General features: G+C 39.2%; 1 protein-coding gene and 1 long non-coding RNA gene across 3 annotated transcripts in view; one reads left to right on the forward strand and one right to left on the reverse strand.

Annotated features, from left to right (window-relative positions):
* LOC138757481 (A disintegrin and metalloproteinase with thrombospondin motifs 3-like) overlaps positions 1-18769 on the forward strand; it is a 262759-nt gene that overhangs the window by 221418 nt on the left and 22572 nt on the right. The window contains exons 15-17 of one of the 2 annotated variants that reach the window (XM_069924904.1): positions 11429-11552; positions 13966-14049; positions 14383-14463. In XM_069924904.1, coding sequence (XP_069781005.1) covers positions 11429-11552; positions 13966-14049; positions 14383-14463 — 289 coding nt within the window. The remainder of the gene's footprint in view (positions 1-11428; positions 11553-13965; positions 14050-14382; positions 14464-18769) is intronic. The other variant, XM_069924894.1, reaches the window with a different exon arrangement.
* Positions 11767-18769, reverse strand: part of LOC138757497 (uncharacterized) — a 38276-nt gene continuing 31273 nt past the window's right edge. The window contains exon 3 of the long non-coding RNA XR_011353630.1: positions 11767-12867. This is a non-coding gene — a long non-coding RNA (uncharacterized lncRNA). The remainder of the gene's footprint in view (positions 12868-18769) is intronic.

An 18769-nucleotide genomic window follows, 5' to 3' on the forward strand; every position in this document is an offset into this window, starting at 1 on the left:
CACTCCCTCTGCAGCATCCTCCTTTTCTCTAGTTGTGATACTATCCCTGACCAGTAATGCTACTCCCCCCCCATCTTTTTCTACCTTCCATCCTATTGCTTTTAAACCACCTAAATCCCAATACTTGCATCAGCCAATCTTGCCCTTCTCCCAGCCAAGTTTCAGTAACCACCACAACATCGTAATTCCACTTACTGATCCATCCTCTAAGTTCGTCCCCTTTATTCTTCATACTCCTAGTATTGAAATGGACACATTTCAACCCCTCTAACTGGATAACTTTATGTTTTGACCCCTGCCTGTCCTTCTTCACCAACTCAGAGCACATAGCATCATGTTTTTGACCTTCTACCTTAATCCCTGCCCTTGCACTCTGGTTCCCACTCCCCTCCCAAACTAGTTTAAACCCTCTCCAACAGATCTAGCAAACCTGCCTGCCAGGATATTGGTCCCCCTGCAGTACACGTACAGCCTGTCCTTTTTGTACAGGTCAAACCTTCCGCAGAAGAGATCCCAATGATTCACAAATCTGAACCCCTGCCCCCTGCACCAACTCCACAGCCACGCATTCATCTGCCACAGCTTCCTATTCCCTCCCTCTCTGGCACGGGGCACAAGCAGCAATCCTGAGATTACCACCCTTAAGGTCCTACTTTTCAACTTCTTTGCTAACTCCCTATATTCCCTCATCTATGCCATCGGTCCCTACGAGGACCACGACATCTGGCTGCTTGCCCTCCCCCTCCAGAATGCTATAAATTCGACCAGAGACATCCCTGACCCTGGCACCTGGGAGGGAACATACCATCCGGGAGTCTCAATCTTATTTACCAAACCTCCTGTCTGCTCTCCTAACCAATGAGTTCCTAATTACCATAGCTCTCCTCTTCTCCCCCCCCCCCCCTTTCCTTCTGAGGAGGGGGCCCAGCCTCTGTACCGGAGAAGTGACCACTTTGATGTCCTTAATATATTGTTCCCCCCCCCTCCCCCCAACAGTATCTAAAACAGTATACTTGTTGTTGAGGGGAACAACCACAGGGATGCTCTGCACTGTCTGTCTCTCCCCTTCCCTCTCCTTATAGTCACCAATGTTACCTGTCTCCTGTCTTTTAGGGGGTAAATGTCTCTCTGAAACCCCTCTCTACAACTATCTCTACCTCCTGAATGATCTGGTTTATCCAGCCCCAGCTTCCTAGCACGGTCTCCCAGGAGCTGTAGGTGCATGGACCTCTTGCAGGTGTAGTCATCAGAGATACCTGTGCTGTCCCAGATTTCCAACATCGTACACTCGGAGAATTCCACTACCCGAGCTCTCTCTATTGACCCTTCTTGCCTTAAAATCAAAGACCTTACCTCTTGAAAGCAAGCTCTTCCTTAGCCTTTGCTCTCTGAAGCCTCTCAAGCCAAGGCTTCAAAGCTCCTCTCATTCACTGGGCTGCTCACACACTGGCCACTCCTCACTAGTCACTCCTCTTTAGTTACCCCTCCTTTCCCTACAGTTGTAGATAATTCCAGAACTTCGGAGAAGAGTATGATTTTTTGATGTGTGACTTCATGTGATATAATAATTAGGGGCTGGTATTGTAAGGGTTAAAATGCAAGTTGCAAGGAAAGTCTATAACTAGCCAGTAGATATTGACATAAATCATGCCATCTCCTAGTAACATCTTGCTTCAAGGTTTTTTTTATTTATCAATTTTAAAATACATACAAAAAAAACTTACTAAAATCTATACCCTTACTAACCTCCCACCCTTCCCCCTACATCCATCCCTCGATGCAGGAGCCTAATACATATTTCAGGTAATTATCAGTTGCTGTGGAGTGTGCCAACCCTTTACATCTTTAAAAAAAAACACTTTACAAAATATTCAAACCCTTACATTTGAAATATGGAGTCCACATTTTAACAAAAAAAAATTATTATTCTGTAGATTATGTTATATTCTCTAAATAAAAACATGATTTTAGTTCATTGTGCCATCTTTGCATTTTCATTTCAACTCAATGCTTCCATGTAACAGCTATACATTTTCTAGCTGCATCTAACCCCAGACAAATAAATGCAATTTGAAATGTATTCATTTGTAAACCAGTTGTTAATGTGTCAGTATAACCCATTAAAAAAAGTAATGGATCAAGTGTTAATTTGATCTTAAATAAATCTTCCAAAAACTTCATAATTTTTTCCCCAAAAGGGTTTAACTTTTTCACAAATCCATACTGAATATAAGAATGTACCTATCTAGGTTCCACAACGAAAACACAAATCTGAAGAACTGGAACCATATCTTTTCAACTTCTCAGGAGTTGAATACTCCTGACTAAACTATATCTTACATTAATTAATTTTGTTACATTATCTACACACATAGTCATCCATTCCTCCTCTGATAGTAAAATAGATAAATCCTTCTCCCACTTATTCTTCATTTTATATAAATCTACTTTAACCATCTTCTCTTGTAATAAGGCATACATTTCAGAAATAAACCCTTTTTTCTCACTATCAACAATTAAAATCTCAAATTTAGATTGCCCAGGCAATACCAAATCCTATCTAAAATTTTACATCAATAATGCATGGACTTGATAATAAGCAAATAAAGAACTTGGTAATATCCCAGTTTTTTCTGAGTCTAGCAAAAGAAAAAAAAACATGCCTGCTTGAAAATAATTCTCTACCAATTTAATATCCTTCAGTTCCCAAGCTTTCAAATAAGGATTATTCATTGAAAAAGGAATTGCTTTATTCTGATATAACAGAGTTTTATACCAGATCTCCATCTCACTACTGGCAACTTATACTTTTGTAAAAAAATAAGGATTCCATTTATATATAAATTGAAGTACATTAAATTCAGAAATTTGTGCTAGTTTAGCTTTAGCCCATATTGGAGGTTGGTCAATATCAAACATCCTATTAATGAATTTTAATTGTGCTGCTTCATAATAATTCTGAAAGTTTGGTAATTGAAGTCCTCCTCACTTACATTTCCATGTCAAGTTTTGTAAAGAAATTCTCAATAATTTGATTTTCTATAATAATAATCGCACTGCCGCATTTAATTCCTTTAAAAAAGATATTTGGTATTGAACAAGGAATAGATTGAAAAAGATATTGAATACAAAGAAATATATTCATTTTATTGCAAGAGTAACTTCCTACTAAAGTTAAAGTTAAGTCCTTCCATCTATTCAAATCAAACTTAATCTTATTTAATAGAGGTACGTAATTTAATTTATATAAATTTTGATAGTCAAATTTTTAATTTATTTAGACCTCCTAAATTTCATAATCTGTTTACAATCTGAATAATTCTCATCAGAAATTGGTAATATCTCACTTTTATCCCAGTTAACTTTTCTCCATATGGTTTCAAAAGATTCTGAAGTTGCCCCAGAGAATTTCTAGGATGTGTTAAGTATATTAACACATCATCTGCAAACAAGTTAATTTTATACTCTTCCTCACCAACTTTAATTCCCGTAATATTAACATCCTGTCTAATTACTTGAGCCAGTGGTTCGATAACCGATGCAAATAAGGCTGGTGACTATGGGCAGCCCTGTCTAGTTGATGTAGACAACGTAAATGCAGGTAACCTATGTTCATTTGTCACCACCCAAGCAGAAGTATTTTTATATAAAGCCTTCACCCAACCAGTTTAAATCTTTCTAACACTTTTAAAAAAAATTCCACTCAACATGGTCAAAAGCCTTTTCATCATCTAGTGCTACTATTATTGGTTGGTTGAGTTGCCGTCTTGATGCATTAATTATTGTAATCAATTTAACAATATTATCGGCTGAATATCTATTCTTAATAAAACCCGCTTGATCTACATGTACCAATTGTGGTAAATATTTAGCAAGTCTATTAGCTAATACCTTAGCTACAATTTTGTAATCCACATTTAGTAAAGAAATCGGTCTATATGAAGCCACTTTCAGAGGATCTCTGTCTTTCTTTAGAATAACAGTAATTAACATCCTAGAAAAAGACTCCAGGAACAAACCCATTTCAGTAGCTTGCTTCAACACATCTGTAAATACCGAAAGCAATAAGTCATAAAATTCTTTATAAAACTCTATTGTAAATACATCTTCTCCTGGAGATTTCCCACTAGGCATAGTTTGTAATACTTCCTTAAGATCTAAATCAGTAAAAATAACTATCTAATTCATTCACATCTTTATCGTTCAAAGAAGGTAAATCTAAATTAGCCAGAAAAGATTCAATTCGATCATTATCCTGAACCAATCCAGAATTATATAATTCTTGATAAAATTAATGAAATTCATCATTAATCTCCTGGGGTTTACAGGTAACCATCAATTCTTTTCTTACTGCATTTATTGTCAGAGAAGTTTGTTCAGTCTTTCACTGCCTGGCCAATACTTTATGGGTTCTTTCTCCTAACTCATAGGAATGTTGTTTAGACCTTGGTATAATTTTCTCATATTTATAAGTTTGCAAAGTATTATGTAATTTCAGTCTAGATAAATATGCCTTCTTATCTTCTGTCAAACTCCTTTGTAACTTCTCTAAAACCTCTATCTCCTTTTCCAAATTTTGACTCTCTGCCAAATATTGCTTCTTAACTTTCGATGAATAACTAATAATCTGACCCTTTAAAGTATCTTTCAAAGCATCTCATAAAATAAACTTACTTTGCACTGAATCCACATTTGATTGCAAAAAAAATGTAATATGATCCCTAACATAATCAATAAACTCAGGTTTTTTTAGTAACATCTCATTAAATCTCCAACAATAAGCAGTTTCTGCCACCTCAGGACTGTACCAGAAATGAATTATAAAGAATGATCGGACAAAATCTTGCTCTTATATTCAGCATGCATAATTCTACCTTGTAATTGTGCCGATACTAGAAATAAATCAATTCTAGAAAAGGAATCATGTCTCACGGAATGAAATTAAAAGTCTTTCTCAGTCGGATTCAATAGTCTCCAAATTTCAACCAAATTAAAATCTTCCATTAATACTGCCAATTGTTTAGCCACTTTCGTTTTCTTCAGAGTTTTTGGAGATTTATCCAGTAAAGGATCCAAACAACAATTGAAATCACCACCTACTAAAATATTCTCATTCGCCTGATTCAAACTCAAAAATGTTTCATTTACAAATTCTTTGTCATCTACATTCGGAGCATAAACGTTCATCAATGTCCAAGCTTCTGAAAAATTTTTACAATTAACCATCAACACTCCACCAGCATTGGCAAAGAATGATTCCAACATAAAAAGTAACATTTTATGTACTAAAATAGCTACCCCTCTAGACTTAAAATTTAAAGACGATGCAATAACATGTCCTACACAATCTCTTTTCAACTTTCTTTCTCAGTCAAATGGGTCTCTTGTAAAAAAAAAGCAATATCAACCCTCATCTTTTTAATGCAATCCAGTACTCATTTCCTTTTAATTGGGTGGTTAAGCCCTTTAACATTAAAAGTTGAAAAATTCAGATTATTCATTTTATCCCTTAAGGGTGGCACTTCACACAGTGATCACTAATACAAATAAAAAGGCTCCTTCAAATTAAAAAAAAACTTTTGAAAACTAACAATTAAGATAAACAACAAAAAATTAAATTAAAAAATAGAGAAAAAAAAAGTAAAAAGAAAACCCCCCTCAAAAAAACATTACCACCTTGGTGGTACCCCCCTCAATTGACCGGGTGTGGTCAATACACTAGTGGCAGATGACTTTGGAAGTTTCAGTGTCATCCACCTCCCCCCAACCAATATCCATTTAAAAAAAATACAATTTTTCTGACATTTAGCCCACTGATTCCAGTCCACCATTAGCTTGATCATCTCCTTCTATGTCAATCAGTCGTTGAGTTTCTGGCATCTTCATCTCATTCCCATTCTTCTTTTGAGAAACCTTCACATTGACTGCTTCTGCAAATCATGACTGATTATCTGGCAGAGAATTAGTAAAGATTAAAGCATCATAAACACTCTCAAAAAATTGAGCCTGAAAATTCCCATAGGACACCTTCAATATTGCTGGGTATCTAAAAGCAAATCTTTACCCCTTCTTCCACAGCACTGCTTTTGCAGGATTAAATTCTTTATGCCTCCTAATAATATCTTGACTCAAATCAGCATAAAATAAAACACAGTGGTCCTAAATTATCAAAGGGCCCTGATTTTGACAAACGTTTTGTACCACAAGACACAAAATCATCTGTCGATCCTGGTATTGCAAACAACGAACAAGAATTGCCCGTCGAGGTTGACCTGGAAAAGGTTTTTTCTTTATCGCTCAGTGTGCTTGATCTAATTCCAATCCATCTGGGAAAAGACTCTACACCCAGCATTTCAGGAATCAATTTCTGGAAAAATTTTACCGGTTCCATTCCTTCAATATCTTCTGGAAAACCTACTATCTTAGTATTATTATGTCGACTTTGATTTTCCAACAAATCAATTTTCTTCAGCAATTCTCTTTTCTGAGTATCCCAACCAGTAAACGAATGTTCAATATAATCCATCCTTTCTGTTTACCGTTCCACCTTATCATTAAAATCAGTAAAAGCCTGTTCAATCTTCTTAAATTTATCTTGTACAGTATCAACTGCTTTCAAGCATTTACTGACATCAGTTTTTTACTGTGGAAACATCCATCTTTACAGATGAAATGTCTTCACGTATGTTATTCATTTTTCCTTTCATATCATTATATTGGGCATTGACACCTAAAAAACCTTGATTCATTTGAAAAACCATTTGCTTAGCAATATCTTCTAACATAGGGTTAACGGCTTCAGCTCCAGCAGAAGTAGTCTTTAAAGTTTGTAGAGGAATAGTTTTTAAGGTTTGAGGCCTACCTTCCATAATTCTGGCTGCTTCCATAACAATTGCCTCTTCTTCTTCTTCATCCAACATTGCAGGGCTTTCTTCTTCCTCTTCACCTGCTAATGTCTCTGACTGGGCGACCTGGCTTCAGGTCTGGACCCCTCCACCCCACCGGGCCGACCTCGTTGGCTCGGCGGAGGCTGATCCCGCCCAGACCCGGTCGAGGCTAGTGCGCTTTCGTAAGTCTTCACGAATGCCCATCTCACCCAGTTGAACCGCAGTAAATAACTCACGAGACTTGAGTCAAACGAATAACGTAGGCTTTTATTACCAAGAACACAGCAGTGCCAGCCATCTACAATGCTATTCCCAAACTGAACAAAGAGCAGAGATCAGGACACTTATATACAGGTTAGCCTACAGTGCCAGTCTCCTTAAGAGACAGCAACAGGCAACTACAAGCAAGCAATACCAAGGATCACCGCACCGGCGCACGGAAGCGAGTGTCCTCCGACACTTCACTGCTTGAAGTTGAGCTGCTGGCCACGCACACGCGATTGTTTTCCCCTCTAGGCAGATCACTCCCATGCCCCTGGGCCGCTTTGAGCATGCGCTGGAATTCACGCTACCCCCACACCATGGAGGGACTGAAAGTACCGGTGCCATCTTGTGTCCCCGAACACAAGGAAGGCACCAGTGTAAAACTCAGCTTGCTCTGTAGGATCCTCTGCTGCTTGGGAACAGCTCCAATCGACTTCCATGGATCTTTCTGGAAGGTAAGCCTTAATTCTTTTGCACTTACTGCACATTTAGAAGTCAATTTCTTTGCTATTTGACCTATTGTTTTCTTCATTATTGCTGTAATCAAAATTTAATCCACTTCTTACAATGTTCATAAAGTTCTAAATGTCTTTATAATTCAGGCATTAATTATTCAGTTGGGGAGAGGTGTTTCCACACGTCTTCTTCCTACGCCATCTTGCCACCCCCCCCCCCCTGCCTTTTTGAGATAAGACAGTTAGTTTTGAATTTTTATTTCTTTCTGCGAAAATGGAGGGTCTTGGGATAGACCGAAAACGTTTATTGATCATTTAAATATAGTTTTAGGTATATTTTAAGCATAATTTAATCATATAAGAAAGTAATAGTTAGGTAGTAACTGATAAAATTTTAATAAACTGTGAAAAACTCAACCGCAACTTTAATACAGACTTTTCCTCAATGAGTCATAAACAAAGGACATTCTAGTCTAGTCACGATATCCTCTGCATCCACAGTCAAACGGTAAAGCAGAGAAAGGAGTTTGCATAATTGAACAGCTGCTCAAGAAAGCTCTAGACAGTGGCTCAGATCCATTTCTAGCTCCATTGAGTTACAGAGCTTTGGCACTTGAACATGGCATGTCACCCACTGAGCTTCTGATCGGATGTAGACTACGCACCACACTTCCTTACTCTGCAGAGAAGTTGAAGATGCTGAATGTAAACAAAAGTATCAGCAATGGAGACAAAAAGCAAATTATGACAAGTCAGCAAGAAGCATAGGGCCACTGGCACAACATGGCACAGGGGGAGACTCAGAGATTCCAACACTTGGGGAAAAAAGGCCACTGTTCTGGAAGAAGAAAATCCAAGATCCTGCACGGTCAGAACAGAGGATGGTCAAATACTGAGGAGGAATCAAAAGAGCCTGCTGAAAATACAAATGACACTGCAAGAACAGACTAATGCAGAGAATCCAGCCTGCACAGCATCAGAGGAAACACCACCAGTGTTAGACAGTAGTGGACCAGCAGAGCTGACACAAACCTGTGTTAAGATCCACACATGTTATGAAAACATCTGACAGGCTGAATCGCTAAAAGAAAAAGAACTGCACACTTAAAAGTTTGTGTTGCTGTGATTAAGTTTGTATTGAACTTTAAAAGAAATGAACACTACATTAGTGTGTCATGTTGTTAGATTAAACATCTCAGGAAAAGGGGATATAATGATAGAGTGCTAGTGATCATCCTGACCACTAGAGGGAGTCGTAGACTAGTTTGAGGCAGCTCAGTTGGATTCAAGATGGATGCCTCCATGCAGTAGGGAGTCAGCGCTTGACGTCCTGCTTTGCGGAAACTGCCAAAATGTTTGGCCTGGAAGTCAGCCTGAAGAAAACTGAGGTCCTCCATCAGCCAGCTCCCCACCATGACTACCAGCCCCCCCACATCTCCATCAGGCACACAAAACTCAAAACGGTCAACCAGTTTACCTATCTCGGCTGCACCATTTCATCAGATGCAAGGATCGACAATGAGATAGACAACAGACTCGCCAAGGCAAATAGCGCCTTTGGAAGACTACACAAAAGAGTCTGGAAAAACAACCAACTGAAAAACCTCACAAAGATAACCGTATGCAGAGCCGTTGTCATACCCACACTCCTGTTCGGCTCCGAATCATGGGTCCTCTACCGGCACCACCTACGGCTCCTAGAACGCTTCCACCAGCGTTGTCTCCGCTCCATCCTCAACATCCATTGGAGCGCTTTCATCCCTAACGTCGAAGTACTCGAGATGGCAGAGGTCGACAGCATCGAGTCCACGCTGCTGAAGATCCAGCTGCGCTGGATGGGTCACGTCTCCAGAATGGAGGAACATCGCCTTCCCAAGATCGTGTTATATGGCGAGCTCTCCACTGGCCACCGTGACAGAGGTGCACCAAAGAAAAGGTACAAGGACTGCCTAAAGAAATCTCTTGGTGCCTGCCACATTGACCACCGCCAGTGGGCTGATAACGCCTCAAACCGTGCATCTTGGCGCCTCACAGTTTGGCGGGCAGCAACCTCCTTTGAAGAAGACCGCAGAGCCCACCTCACTGACAAAAGGCAAAGGAGGAAAAACCCAACACCCAACCCCAACCAACCAATTTTCCCCTGCAACCGCTGCAACCGTGTCTGCCTGTCCCACATCGGACTTGTCAACCACAAACGAGCCTGCAGCTGACGTGGACTTTTTACCCCCTCCATAAATCTTCGTCCGCGAAGCCAAGCCAAAGAAGAAGAATGTATGGTTGTTTTAAAAGAACCAAAGTTTCTTCATTACAATAAAAGAAACATCAAATTACCAAGGTGCAGTGATAGAGGTTTGGCAAGCAGACCAGTAACACCTCAAAAATAGTGTAAGACACAGAACAAAAGCACAGAGTTACAGAGAGAGATCAGTTGGAAGGAAGTAAAGGCAATCTTCCAATTTTAGGGTTCATTTAAGAGTCTCGTAATGCTGGGAAAGAAACTGTCCTTGAATCTGGTGGTGCATCATCTCATACTCGTGAAACATCTTCCTGATGGGATGGAGGTGAACAATACATATGCAGGACAAGTATTCATATATACAAATAAATAAATATAGTTTCATAAAATATGACAGTCACAGATGGTTAGTGTGAGCAGTTCCTTTCTTCAATCAACATTCTCATTGCCCATGGGAAGAGGCTGTTTCTCAGTCAAGTCATGCCGGCTCTGATACTCCTGTGTCTTTTTTCCTGACGGGAAAAATGCTGTAGGCGGGGTGGAAGGGGCCCTCAATGATTTTGCTTACCTTCTTCAAACAACGATCTCAGTAGATCATGGTGATTGGGGTGGGTGGGGGGCGGGGGTGGTAGGGAGACTCTTATGGTCCTATGGATTGACTTCCCATGCATTTCTCTATATAACTGTACCGCACTGATGCAGCCGGCCAGGATTCTCGTGAGTTCCTGTAGAAGGTTTACATAATTGTGGCCTGTAGCTTTGCCCCTCTTCAGTCTTCTCAGGAATTGCTGTCACTGTTGTACCTTCCTGATAAGTGAGGAGATGTGTGACCAGGATAGGTCACTGGTTAAGTAAACTCTGTGGAACTTGGTGCTCTATGACAATTCCAGTCAATCCCAGAAATTGAGATGACCGATTATTACAATCCTATTATTTTTGCATCTGCCCATATCTTCCTACACATTTGGTCCTCTAATTTCCACTCATTAATAGTGGATGACAATATAATATAATCGAGATCTTCTATTCAGATCGTAAGGTTCAGATTCAAAAGCTGAACATTGTGTAATAATTGAACACTGCTCAGTGAATGAATTCTGGTGTACAAAAGGGGTCAAATACTGCTTCGTACCTGGATCTTCTTTAGATCCTGTCTGAACATCACAACTCAGAATTAGCCAAGAAATGGCATGATAGAAATTCTTCAGAATAAAATTGAAGGTTAAATTATTTCAGGGTTCTTTCTATTCCATTAAGTTTAGAAGTTGGTCTTTACAATGTAGGTAAAAATTAGTTGTTTCAGCAAGATAACCAAGAATGAGGACCCATTCACATTTTACAGTCACATGTAAAATCAAACATCAGTTAACTAATTACTAGTTAGATGTTTTCAAGATCAATGATTTTCAAGAAAAGAAGCAACAGATATGGAGTGAGTGCGGGTAAAAAGATTTAAGGTGAAATCAGGTGTAATCTTCCTGACTGACGGAATAAGTTGTAACAGCTGAACGGCGTATCCTGGTTCCAAACATTTTTAAGTCTTATTGTATTTGTTGCTATGTTGACTGAAGTTTTTTTTTCCACAGAAAGTGGGATGTGACAAAGAAATTGGTTCAAACAAAGTGGATGACAAATGCGGAGTATGTGGTGGGGACAACTCTCACTGCAGAACGGTGAAAGGAACGTTCACCAGAACACCAAAAAAACAGGGTAGGAATATTCTGATCCACATTGAACTACCTCATTTAAAAATATCATGATCACTCTGGTAGAATTTTCAACAATGTTTTATCAACTCCCACCAATTGCGATTACCCACGCAGAAGGTCGGCTGAAAATTATCCCCTTCGATCCACATCAGATAAATGTGGGACTTTTTCATTAATTCTATAGTTTGGGAGAATAATGAGAGAAACAGAGGAAATGACAAAGGAGCTTTCCACCCACCTTCGGGCAGCTAAACAGGAGAACAAGTAAAGAAATGCCCTGCTATTGATAATCTATACTGATTTTTGTCAAAGAATAATGATTGGGATATTTTAACCCACGCTGTGAAGGGTGATATAAATGTGACCAACAGGGTGGCTCACTGCCTCTCAGCAGTAACCACAGTTGTAATCTTTGAGCATTCTTTCTTTATGTACCTTGTGCAACTAAAGCAGCTAATATTCCATTAATCACACTTGGGGCACACAGAATTCTCCCAGTCCTGCCTTAGTTACACAGTGGGAGTACACAATTGCTTTCTAACTGCAAAGGGGGACCTTTTCCTGTCCTGCCTTCAGTAAACTTTACAAAAAGAAGTCCAGCTTGGTTGTACAATCCCATTGTAGCATTAGTGGATTTTCTCCTGCTCCGAGTTGTCTTAACGATTCCATTGGCATTCATAACTTTGTATGACCCCTTTCAGATTACTATAAATTCATCAATGCAGGAGTATTTTCTTGGAATCACAGCATGAGCAAAAATAACAGGGCATGGGGGTTAACACCTGCTTATGTGGTGGTGTCTTCTTACATAATGAGTGCATATTAATTTATCCTGATATTTTTATTAATCAGTGCCCTGAAATTTATGGATATGAGGAAAGAATCATTAGGGCTGCTATCGCTTATAAAAAAGATCAATATGCTGAGACTGACTATTTTACACAGTTGGAATCTTGCCAAAGCCAACAATGTTAGAACAGCTTTTAAGAGGTTAGGAGAGTCTTTCAGAAAAGCTGAATTCGAGCAGGTTAGCCATGTATCATGCAGTAAAGTGTCAAGAACACCCAAACCTATTCTGCAAAAGCTGCTTGCTGCTGCTTGATGTTGGCAGATTGTGGATTTCAGTGACCTGTAGTCAGGCTCTGGTGGGTGTTGGTGGATTTATCCTGCAGGAACTGGAACATCTGTCTCAGCTGGCATCATCTTGCGCAGATGTCATCATTACTCAATATGTCGGTATTAGAGAAGTTCAGCCTCTTCCTCCCAACCTCACCACCTCGAGCTCCTCTTCTACTTTGAAGGTTTAGAATGCAGGTCTGTGTGTGTTAGAGAAGAGATATGGTTCAGCATCATTACTTATCCTCAAATCCTTGCATAATGACCAAGGTCTATTCTGTCAAGAGTATGTGATAGGTAGTGTATAACAAACACTCTTTGTGAAAAGAAGTCACATATTGGCCTCTTCCACTCCTCAAGACTGGAGTGCAATTAACATCCTTGTTCCCAAGGAACAATCAAAGAAGAGCTAAGTTTAGTACTGAAGAATACAATTCTCTGCAACCCTGTGTACAGCAAGTGAGGCCCATCTATATATCATAACAAGCAATAGATTTTCTTTTCTCAGAGTGTGAAGATAAAGTTGTCTCGAGCTTGAAAACTCCGTTTCAGTCTTGGTTTCCGATGTGCCACAATGTGGAAGGCACTGCCAATAGCCCTCACTGAAAATCATTCAGGGCTAAAGGAGAACAAAAAAGGGCAAGGTTGTTTAACTGTGAAGTACATCTTATCTGGAAGCTCATTTTGAATATTTCTGTGATGCTCTCTTTTATCAAGATGCACATGATTGAAAACAAATCTCCCTGGACATATGGAAAAACAGAGTTGTAACACTTGGATTTTGGGCCCTGGCACAGACTAATGCTGTCCATCACTATAAGAACTCAAAGCCTACATCAAATTCTCTGATTGTTAATTGCTAATGTAACGAATGTGTGGCAGAACAGAAATTTGAGATATCCTTGTGTATTATATGATGCAGAAAGAGGTCATCAGTATTCAGGAATAACTGTCTTGACCATCACGTGGCCTCCCTGTCACAGCTAATCACTACCAAAACTCTTTCAACAGGTAAAAAATTAAACAAGAGATACCAAAACAAGCTTGGAACCTTGGGAAAACATGTTTGCAAGTATCCAGTCTGGCCTTAGCTAGACACTTTTGATTTCTGCCATTTTTTTCATTGACTATGACCTACCTTATTCTACTTGCTGTTTCTGGTGCCTTTCACTGGATACATTTGTCATTAACTCTACCTTATTTGTGGCAGAGTTACGTTTTTTACATAATGATCACATTGATAGGTCAATGAAAACAAGACAATCGTTTGTAAAACTGACAAAACCATTTTGTTCAAGGGCGAACCAGAGGAGCATTCATTTTACCCAAGGGAGCTAGAAACCTTGATATCTCTGAATCAAGGCACTCAAGTAATTTTTTTGGTGAGTAAAGATAATGATCTAAGGAAGGAGCATTAGGACATTGCTTTTGCAAACTTGCTCATCATTCATTTCATTCACTGGCTCAATGATTACTTTGCACCAGTATGTCATCATGGAAGAAGGTGGTCATGTGACAAATGCATACATTATTTTTCCTCCTGGGCAGAGAGGAAAATTTGGCCTAGTGGTATGTGTCACAAATCTGATTGGCTATTTTAGTTGGAATTTGCAAATTATGCCTTCTTCAAAGTAAAATTCCACTGGAATGCCATATTAACCACCGCTGTGTATTTTTTCTTTTTGCTTCTATAATTGACCTTGACACATGCAAAGGCTACTTAAAGATGTTTGACATCCCACCTGGTTCTAGACATGTGTTCATCCAAGAAGACGAGGTATCTCCTCACTTTCTTGGTAAGTACTAACCTGCCATAGCTTGACAAGTTAGCCGTTGAAGCAAGATTAAGCACTAATCCAAGCATATTTGGCACTAATGCAAAAATACCTCACACTAAGCGGCATTTATTTGCTCAACTCTGTCAGATTACTTGTACAAAAATTGCTCCACTGTTTGTGGGCTTGTGTCTGCAGAGAATACTATCAAGAATGCAGACACCAGTTGCTACATCTGCAGTGTATCCAGAATTTAAATTTCACTACTTTTGCAGACATCTTAAAAGATGGATATTGGGGGTTTATTTGTTCTTCACCATCACCCCACACCCTGCACCCTATCCTTGAGCAAGTATCTCACTTAAATGTATACTTATAAGGTGAAAGGTCAGCATCAGGGGGATTTGCAACTTTATCTTCATTCAATATCCACCTACGTGAGCTCTGCCACAAAAGCTTAATGACAATATTCATCTTCCTATTCCAGCTCTTCCGATTTATTTAGGTGCATTTCTGGAATTGAACAATTAAACTGAGTCATGCAGGATACCCTGTTGTTCTGCTAAGACAAAAAGATTTTAAACATCGCACTGAGATGTCAGTTCCAGTGTTTGGAACTTTGGGATAGAGAACAGATGTATGTGATGAAGACAGGGTGTGCTGCTTTGGGATAGTAGATAGAATATGAATTAGGAATATGGAAGGGAGAGAGAGAGAGATGGAGGGAGAGTGAAAGAGAAATTTTAGGTTTGTGACAGGAATAGAAAGCTTGGGATTGGGAAAGGGGTAGAGAGAGAGCATAGGCTCGTGATAGTGTAGAGAGAGCACAAGTTTGGAACAGGGAGAGAGGGAGAGCCTGTGTTTGGGATAGGGTGAAGAGAGGAGGCATGAAAATGAATAAAACTACATAAATCTAAAAGGAGCAGAAAATTCAGGTAATTGAAAATCTTGCTGCTTCTGTGAAGAGAGAAACAGTGAATGTTTCTAGTTAAAGACAATATATAGAAAGAGAGTGAGAGAGAGAAAGGGTTTGCTCTTTAAGGCTATAAATTATATTACTGCTCAAATGCTTGCATGTCTGTGCAATAGGATCATTAGATAAAACCATACACTATTGTTTCCCAATGCAACAATTTGTTGGCCCCAGTATAGATAACTGGAATACATTGCTTCAAGTATTAGTAATGGTTTTATTACAATTATTGTAATTTATACTGCTTTATTATATTTGCTGGCCAGTAATAAAAGTAGCTTGTCTCGGTGATATTTCTTTCTAATTGGAAAGCTATGGGTTAGAATTCCATTCCACCATTAGAGAATGTAATCTTGCCTATCAGTGATAGTGGAAGCAGAGAGAAAATGAAGATTCAGTTTCCAGGTGAGACATAAAAGTCGTGTACTGATAGTTTAGGTGAGAATAAAAGATCCTATTTCATTATTCATCAGCAATCAGTGCCAACATGGCTGCCTCAGCCACTGGCCCTGAGTTTGTGCAGCTTGTTGGACCTTGTGCACACAGCTGCACAAGACTGAAGTAATACATCACTTGGTAGAATAGTTGATTCCAGTTAGGTTAGAATTTACTGATTAAATTACAAGGTAAAATTATTGCCAAAGGAATGTCCAGTGGTTTATCTTGGTATTTGATGATTACATGCTATCCTGTTCAATCAATGGGTTAAAGCAAAAACTTTATTTAGCAACACTGCAATACCTCAAAACTGTATTTTTAACTGATTAATTAGTGTTGAAGGGCAGCTGTTATTACTATTTGAGGGAATGGGGAATGCAGTTGCATGTGCAAGGTCCAACAAGCAACAATAAAATTGAAATCCAGTGTTTCTCCAATTTCCAGTAACCCCTCTTGCTTTCCATCCCCCTGACTCCCTTCTGCTAGCTCCCCAGCCTGTTTCTCAAGTGCTATATATATTATATCTTTGGCTTGGCTTCGCGGACGAAGATTTATGGAGGTAAAATGTGTGCAATTAAAACCAACAACAACATTATTTTACAATGAACTGTTAAAAAGTACTGATTTTTACAATCAGTGCAATACCACTCAGCACCATGATTCAGTGTTCAACATAGTCAAAGCTTCACTTAAAAAAGCTCTTCTTGAGCCCACTGGTGCGTGATCGAAGGCCCCTGTAGCTTCTACCCGATGGGAGCAGAGTGAATAGTTCGTGATTTCGATGTGTTGCATCTTTGATAATGTTTCTCACCCTGCTCAGACATCTCTCTCTCTAGATGTTTTTGATGGTAGGCAATTGTATTCCAATTATCCGTTGGGCAGTTTTCACTTCCTGCTTGAATGTCTTGCAATCGTGTGCAATACAATTCCCATTCCATACCAAAATACCATATATTAGCACGGTCTCAAATGTTCATCTATAGAAATCCAACAGCACCCTGGGACAGAGGTGATTCTTCCTCATACTCCTCAAAAAATAAAGATGCTCTTGTGCCTTTTTAATCAGAATTGAAGAATTCAAGGACCAGGTGAGATCTTCAGAGATATGGACACCAAGGGACTTAAAGCTCAGTAAACACTCTGCCACCAGTCCATTGATGTAAATCAGGGCGTGAGTATGGCTTCTGGCATGCCTGAAATCCACGATGAACTCCTTGGTCTTCTGAGTGTTAAGGGCTGAACCTCACCCCGATAGGCCATTCACCTTTCATCCCCCCTCACTTTCTTATTTGGGCACTTGCCTGATTTTCCGCCTACCTGAAGAAGGGCTCAGGCTTTCCATGGATCCTTCATGACCTGCTGAGTTTCTCCAGCACTTTGAGTACTGGACTAGACCCCAGCATGTGCAGACCTCTTATCTGCAGCCAGCGGTTGACGCAGCTTTGGTGACACTGATGCCAGATAATTGAAGAAATAGGATCCTTTATTCTCATTTGGTCGAACAGTGCACAGTTTGTCTTCTCATATGAAAACTGCAGCTTTACAGTGTCTCTCTCCCTCCACACTCACTGATTGATAGCTTGACTTGCGTCCACAAGCAGTGGAATAGTACACTATCCCACAGCTTTGCAAACACAAAGAAATCATTTTTTAGTCATGTTATTTGTATGTCATTGGGTTTTGTAGTCCGATATTTGAGAAAATAGTAAATAACTGAATTTAATATGTTTTTGGATTCAATTACTGTACTTGTGTTTATTTGGTGCTTTATTGCAGTGCTGTAGATGATAAAATCTGAAAGGTTATTTATTTCAAGAATGTATAATTTCTTTACAAACAGCCATTCCCCTCAATATTTTATGGTCATTCTCTCCCTCCTTCCATAGTTAATGCTACGACTCTTTCTGGTTCACACTGACACTGCCTTCCTTTCACTTCACAGTCATTCTTCTCATCCACATAAAATATTCATTATCCTTCTAGTTTACATTGGCACTCACTGTGCTCCTTCAAGTTTACACTAGTCCTCTCTGCCCTCTTTGCAACTCACACTGAAAATGTCTGACTTTCAATGGCCAAAGCCAACTTAACCTACTCTCAAGGGATCTGTATGCCAATATTTAGAGCCATTGCCACTTTGAATTATATTGTTTTAATCATGTATGGATTTATAATGTCAACCAATAAGTTTTTAAAATGTACCTCTGAAATCAGAGTTTCAGAATGGCAAAATGGAATAAAATAAATCAGTTGCATATTCAGGGGTTAGTCTTCCTCAGTTTGTATATGGTCACCCATTATATAAGAATAGCAAAATTGATTCCCACGCCGCTGAGTAATTGATCTTTGTCCTTACAGTTAGAAGGATTTTATCATTATTTAAGCACTCATTGAGATGAGGAGTAAACCTACAACAGGCTGTGATTTAAAAAAAAAATTTTGGTGGCTGTCCAACAAACTCTGCTGGAAATAACAGTAGTCTGATTGTTCCTGCTGGTAGTGACTGGTGTTATGTGGTTCCTGTTGAAAAACTCCGACGTGGAGATTGATTAATACCATAATTGGATTAATTGCTATTAAACTTACCTCTGACATTGACTGAAGGTCAGTTAATGCAATTTCAGTGGAAACTCACCCTTGTGAAATAATTCTCTGAATGGACTCAACATGTTCCATAGGAGAGGTGAACATTAAAAAAAATAACTCAATGAGTATAAAAATAATAGAAACCTTTCCTGCATAATTAACATAAATCCCCAGACTAAGGAATGGTCATTTGCCCATCAGAGATCACCATCCAATCAACTAGCCTCTCCTCTTAACCTCATCCTCCAATAGTCTAACTCTCCAAGAGACAATGTTCTCTGATTTGTAGAATCTCCTATTGAGTCCCATTCATCCAGTAATTCAACTTTC

Source organism: Narcine bancroftii, chromosome 1, assembly GCF_036971445.1.
Source record: "Narcine bancroftii isolate sNarBan1 chromosome 1, sNarBan1.hap1, whole genome shotgun sequence".
Classification (NCBI taxonomy): Eukaryota; Metazoa; Chordata; class Chondrichthyes; order Torpediniformes; family Narcinidae; genus Narcine; species Narcine bancroftii.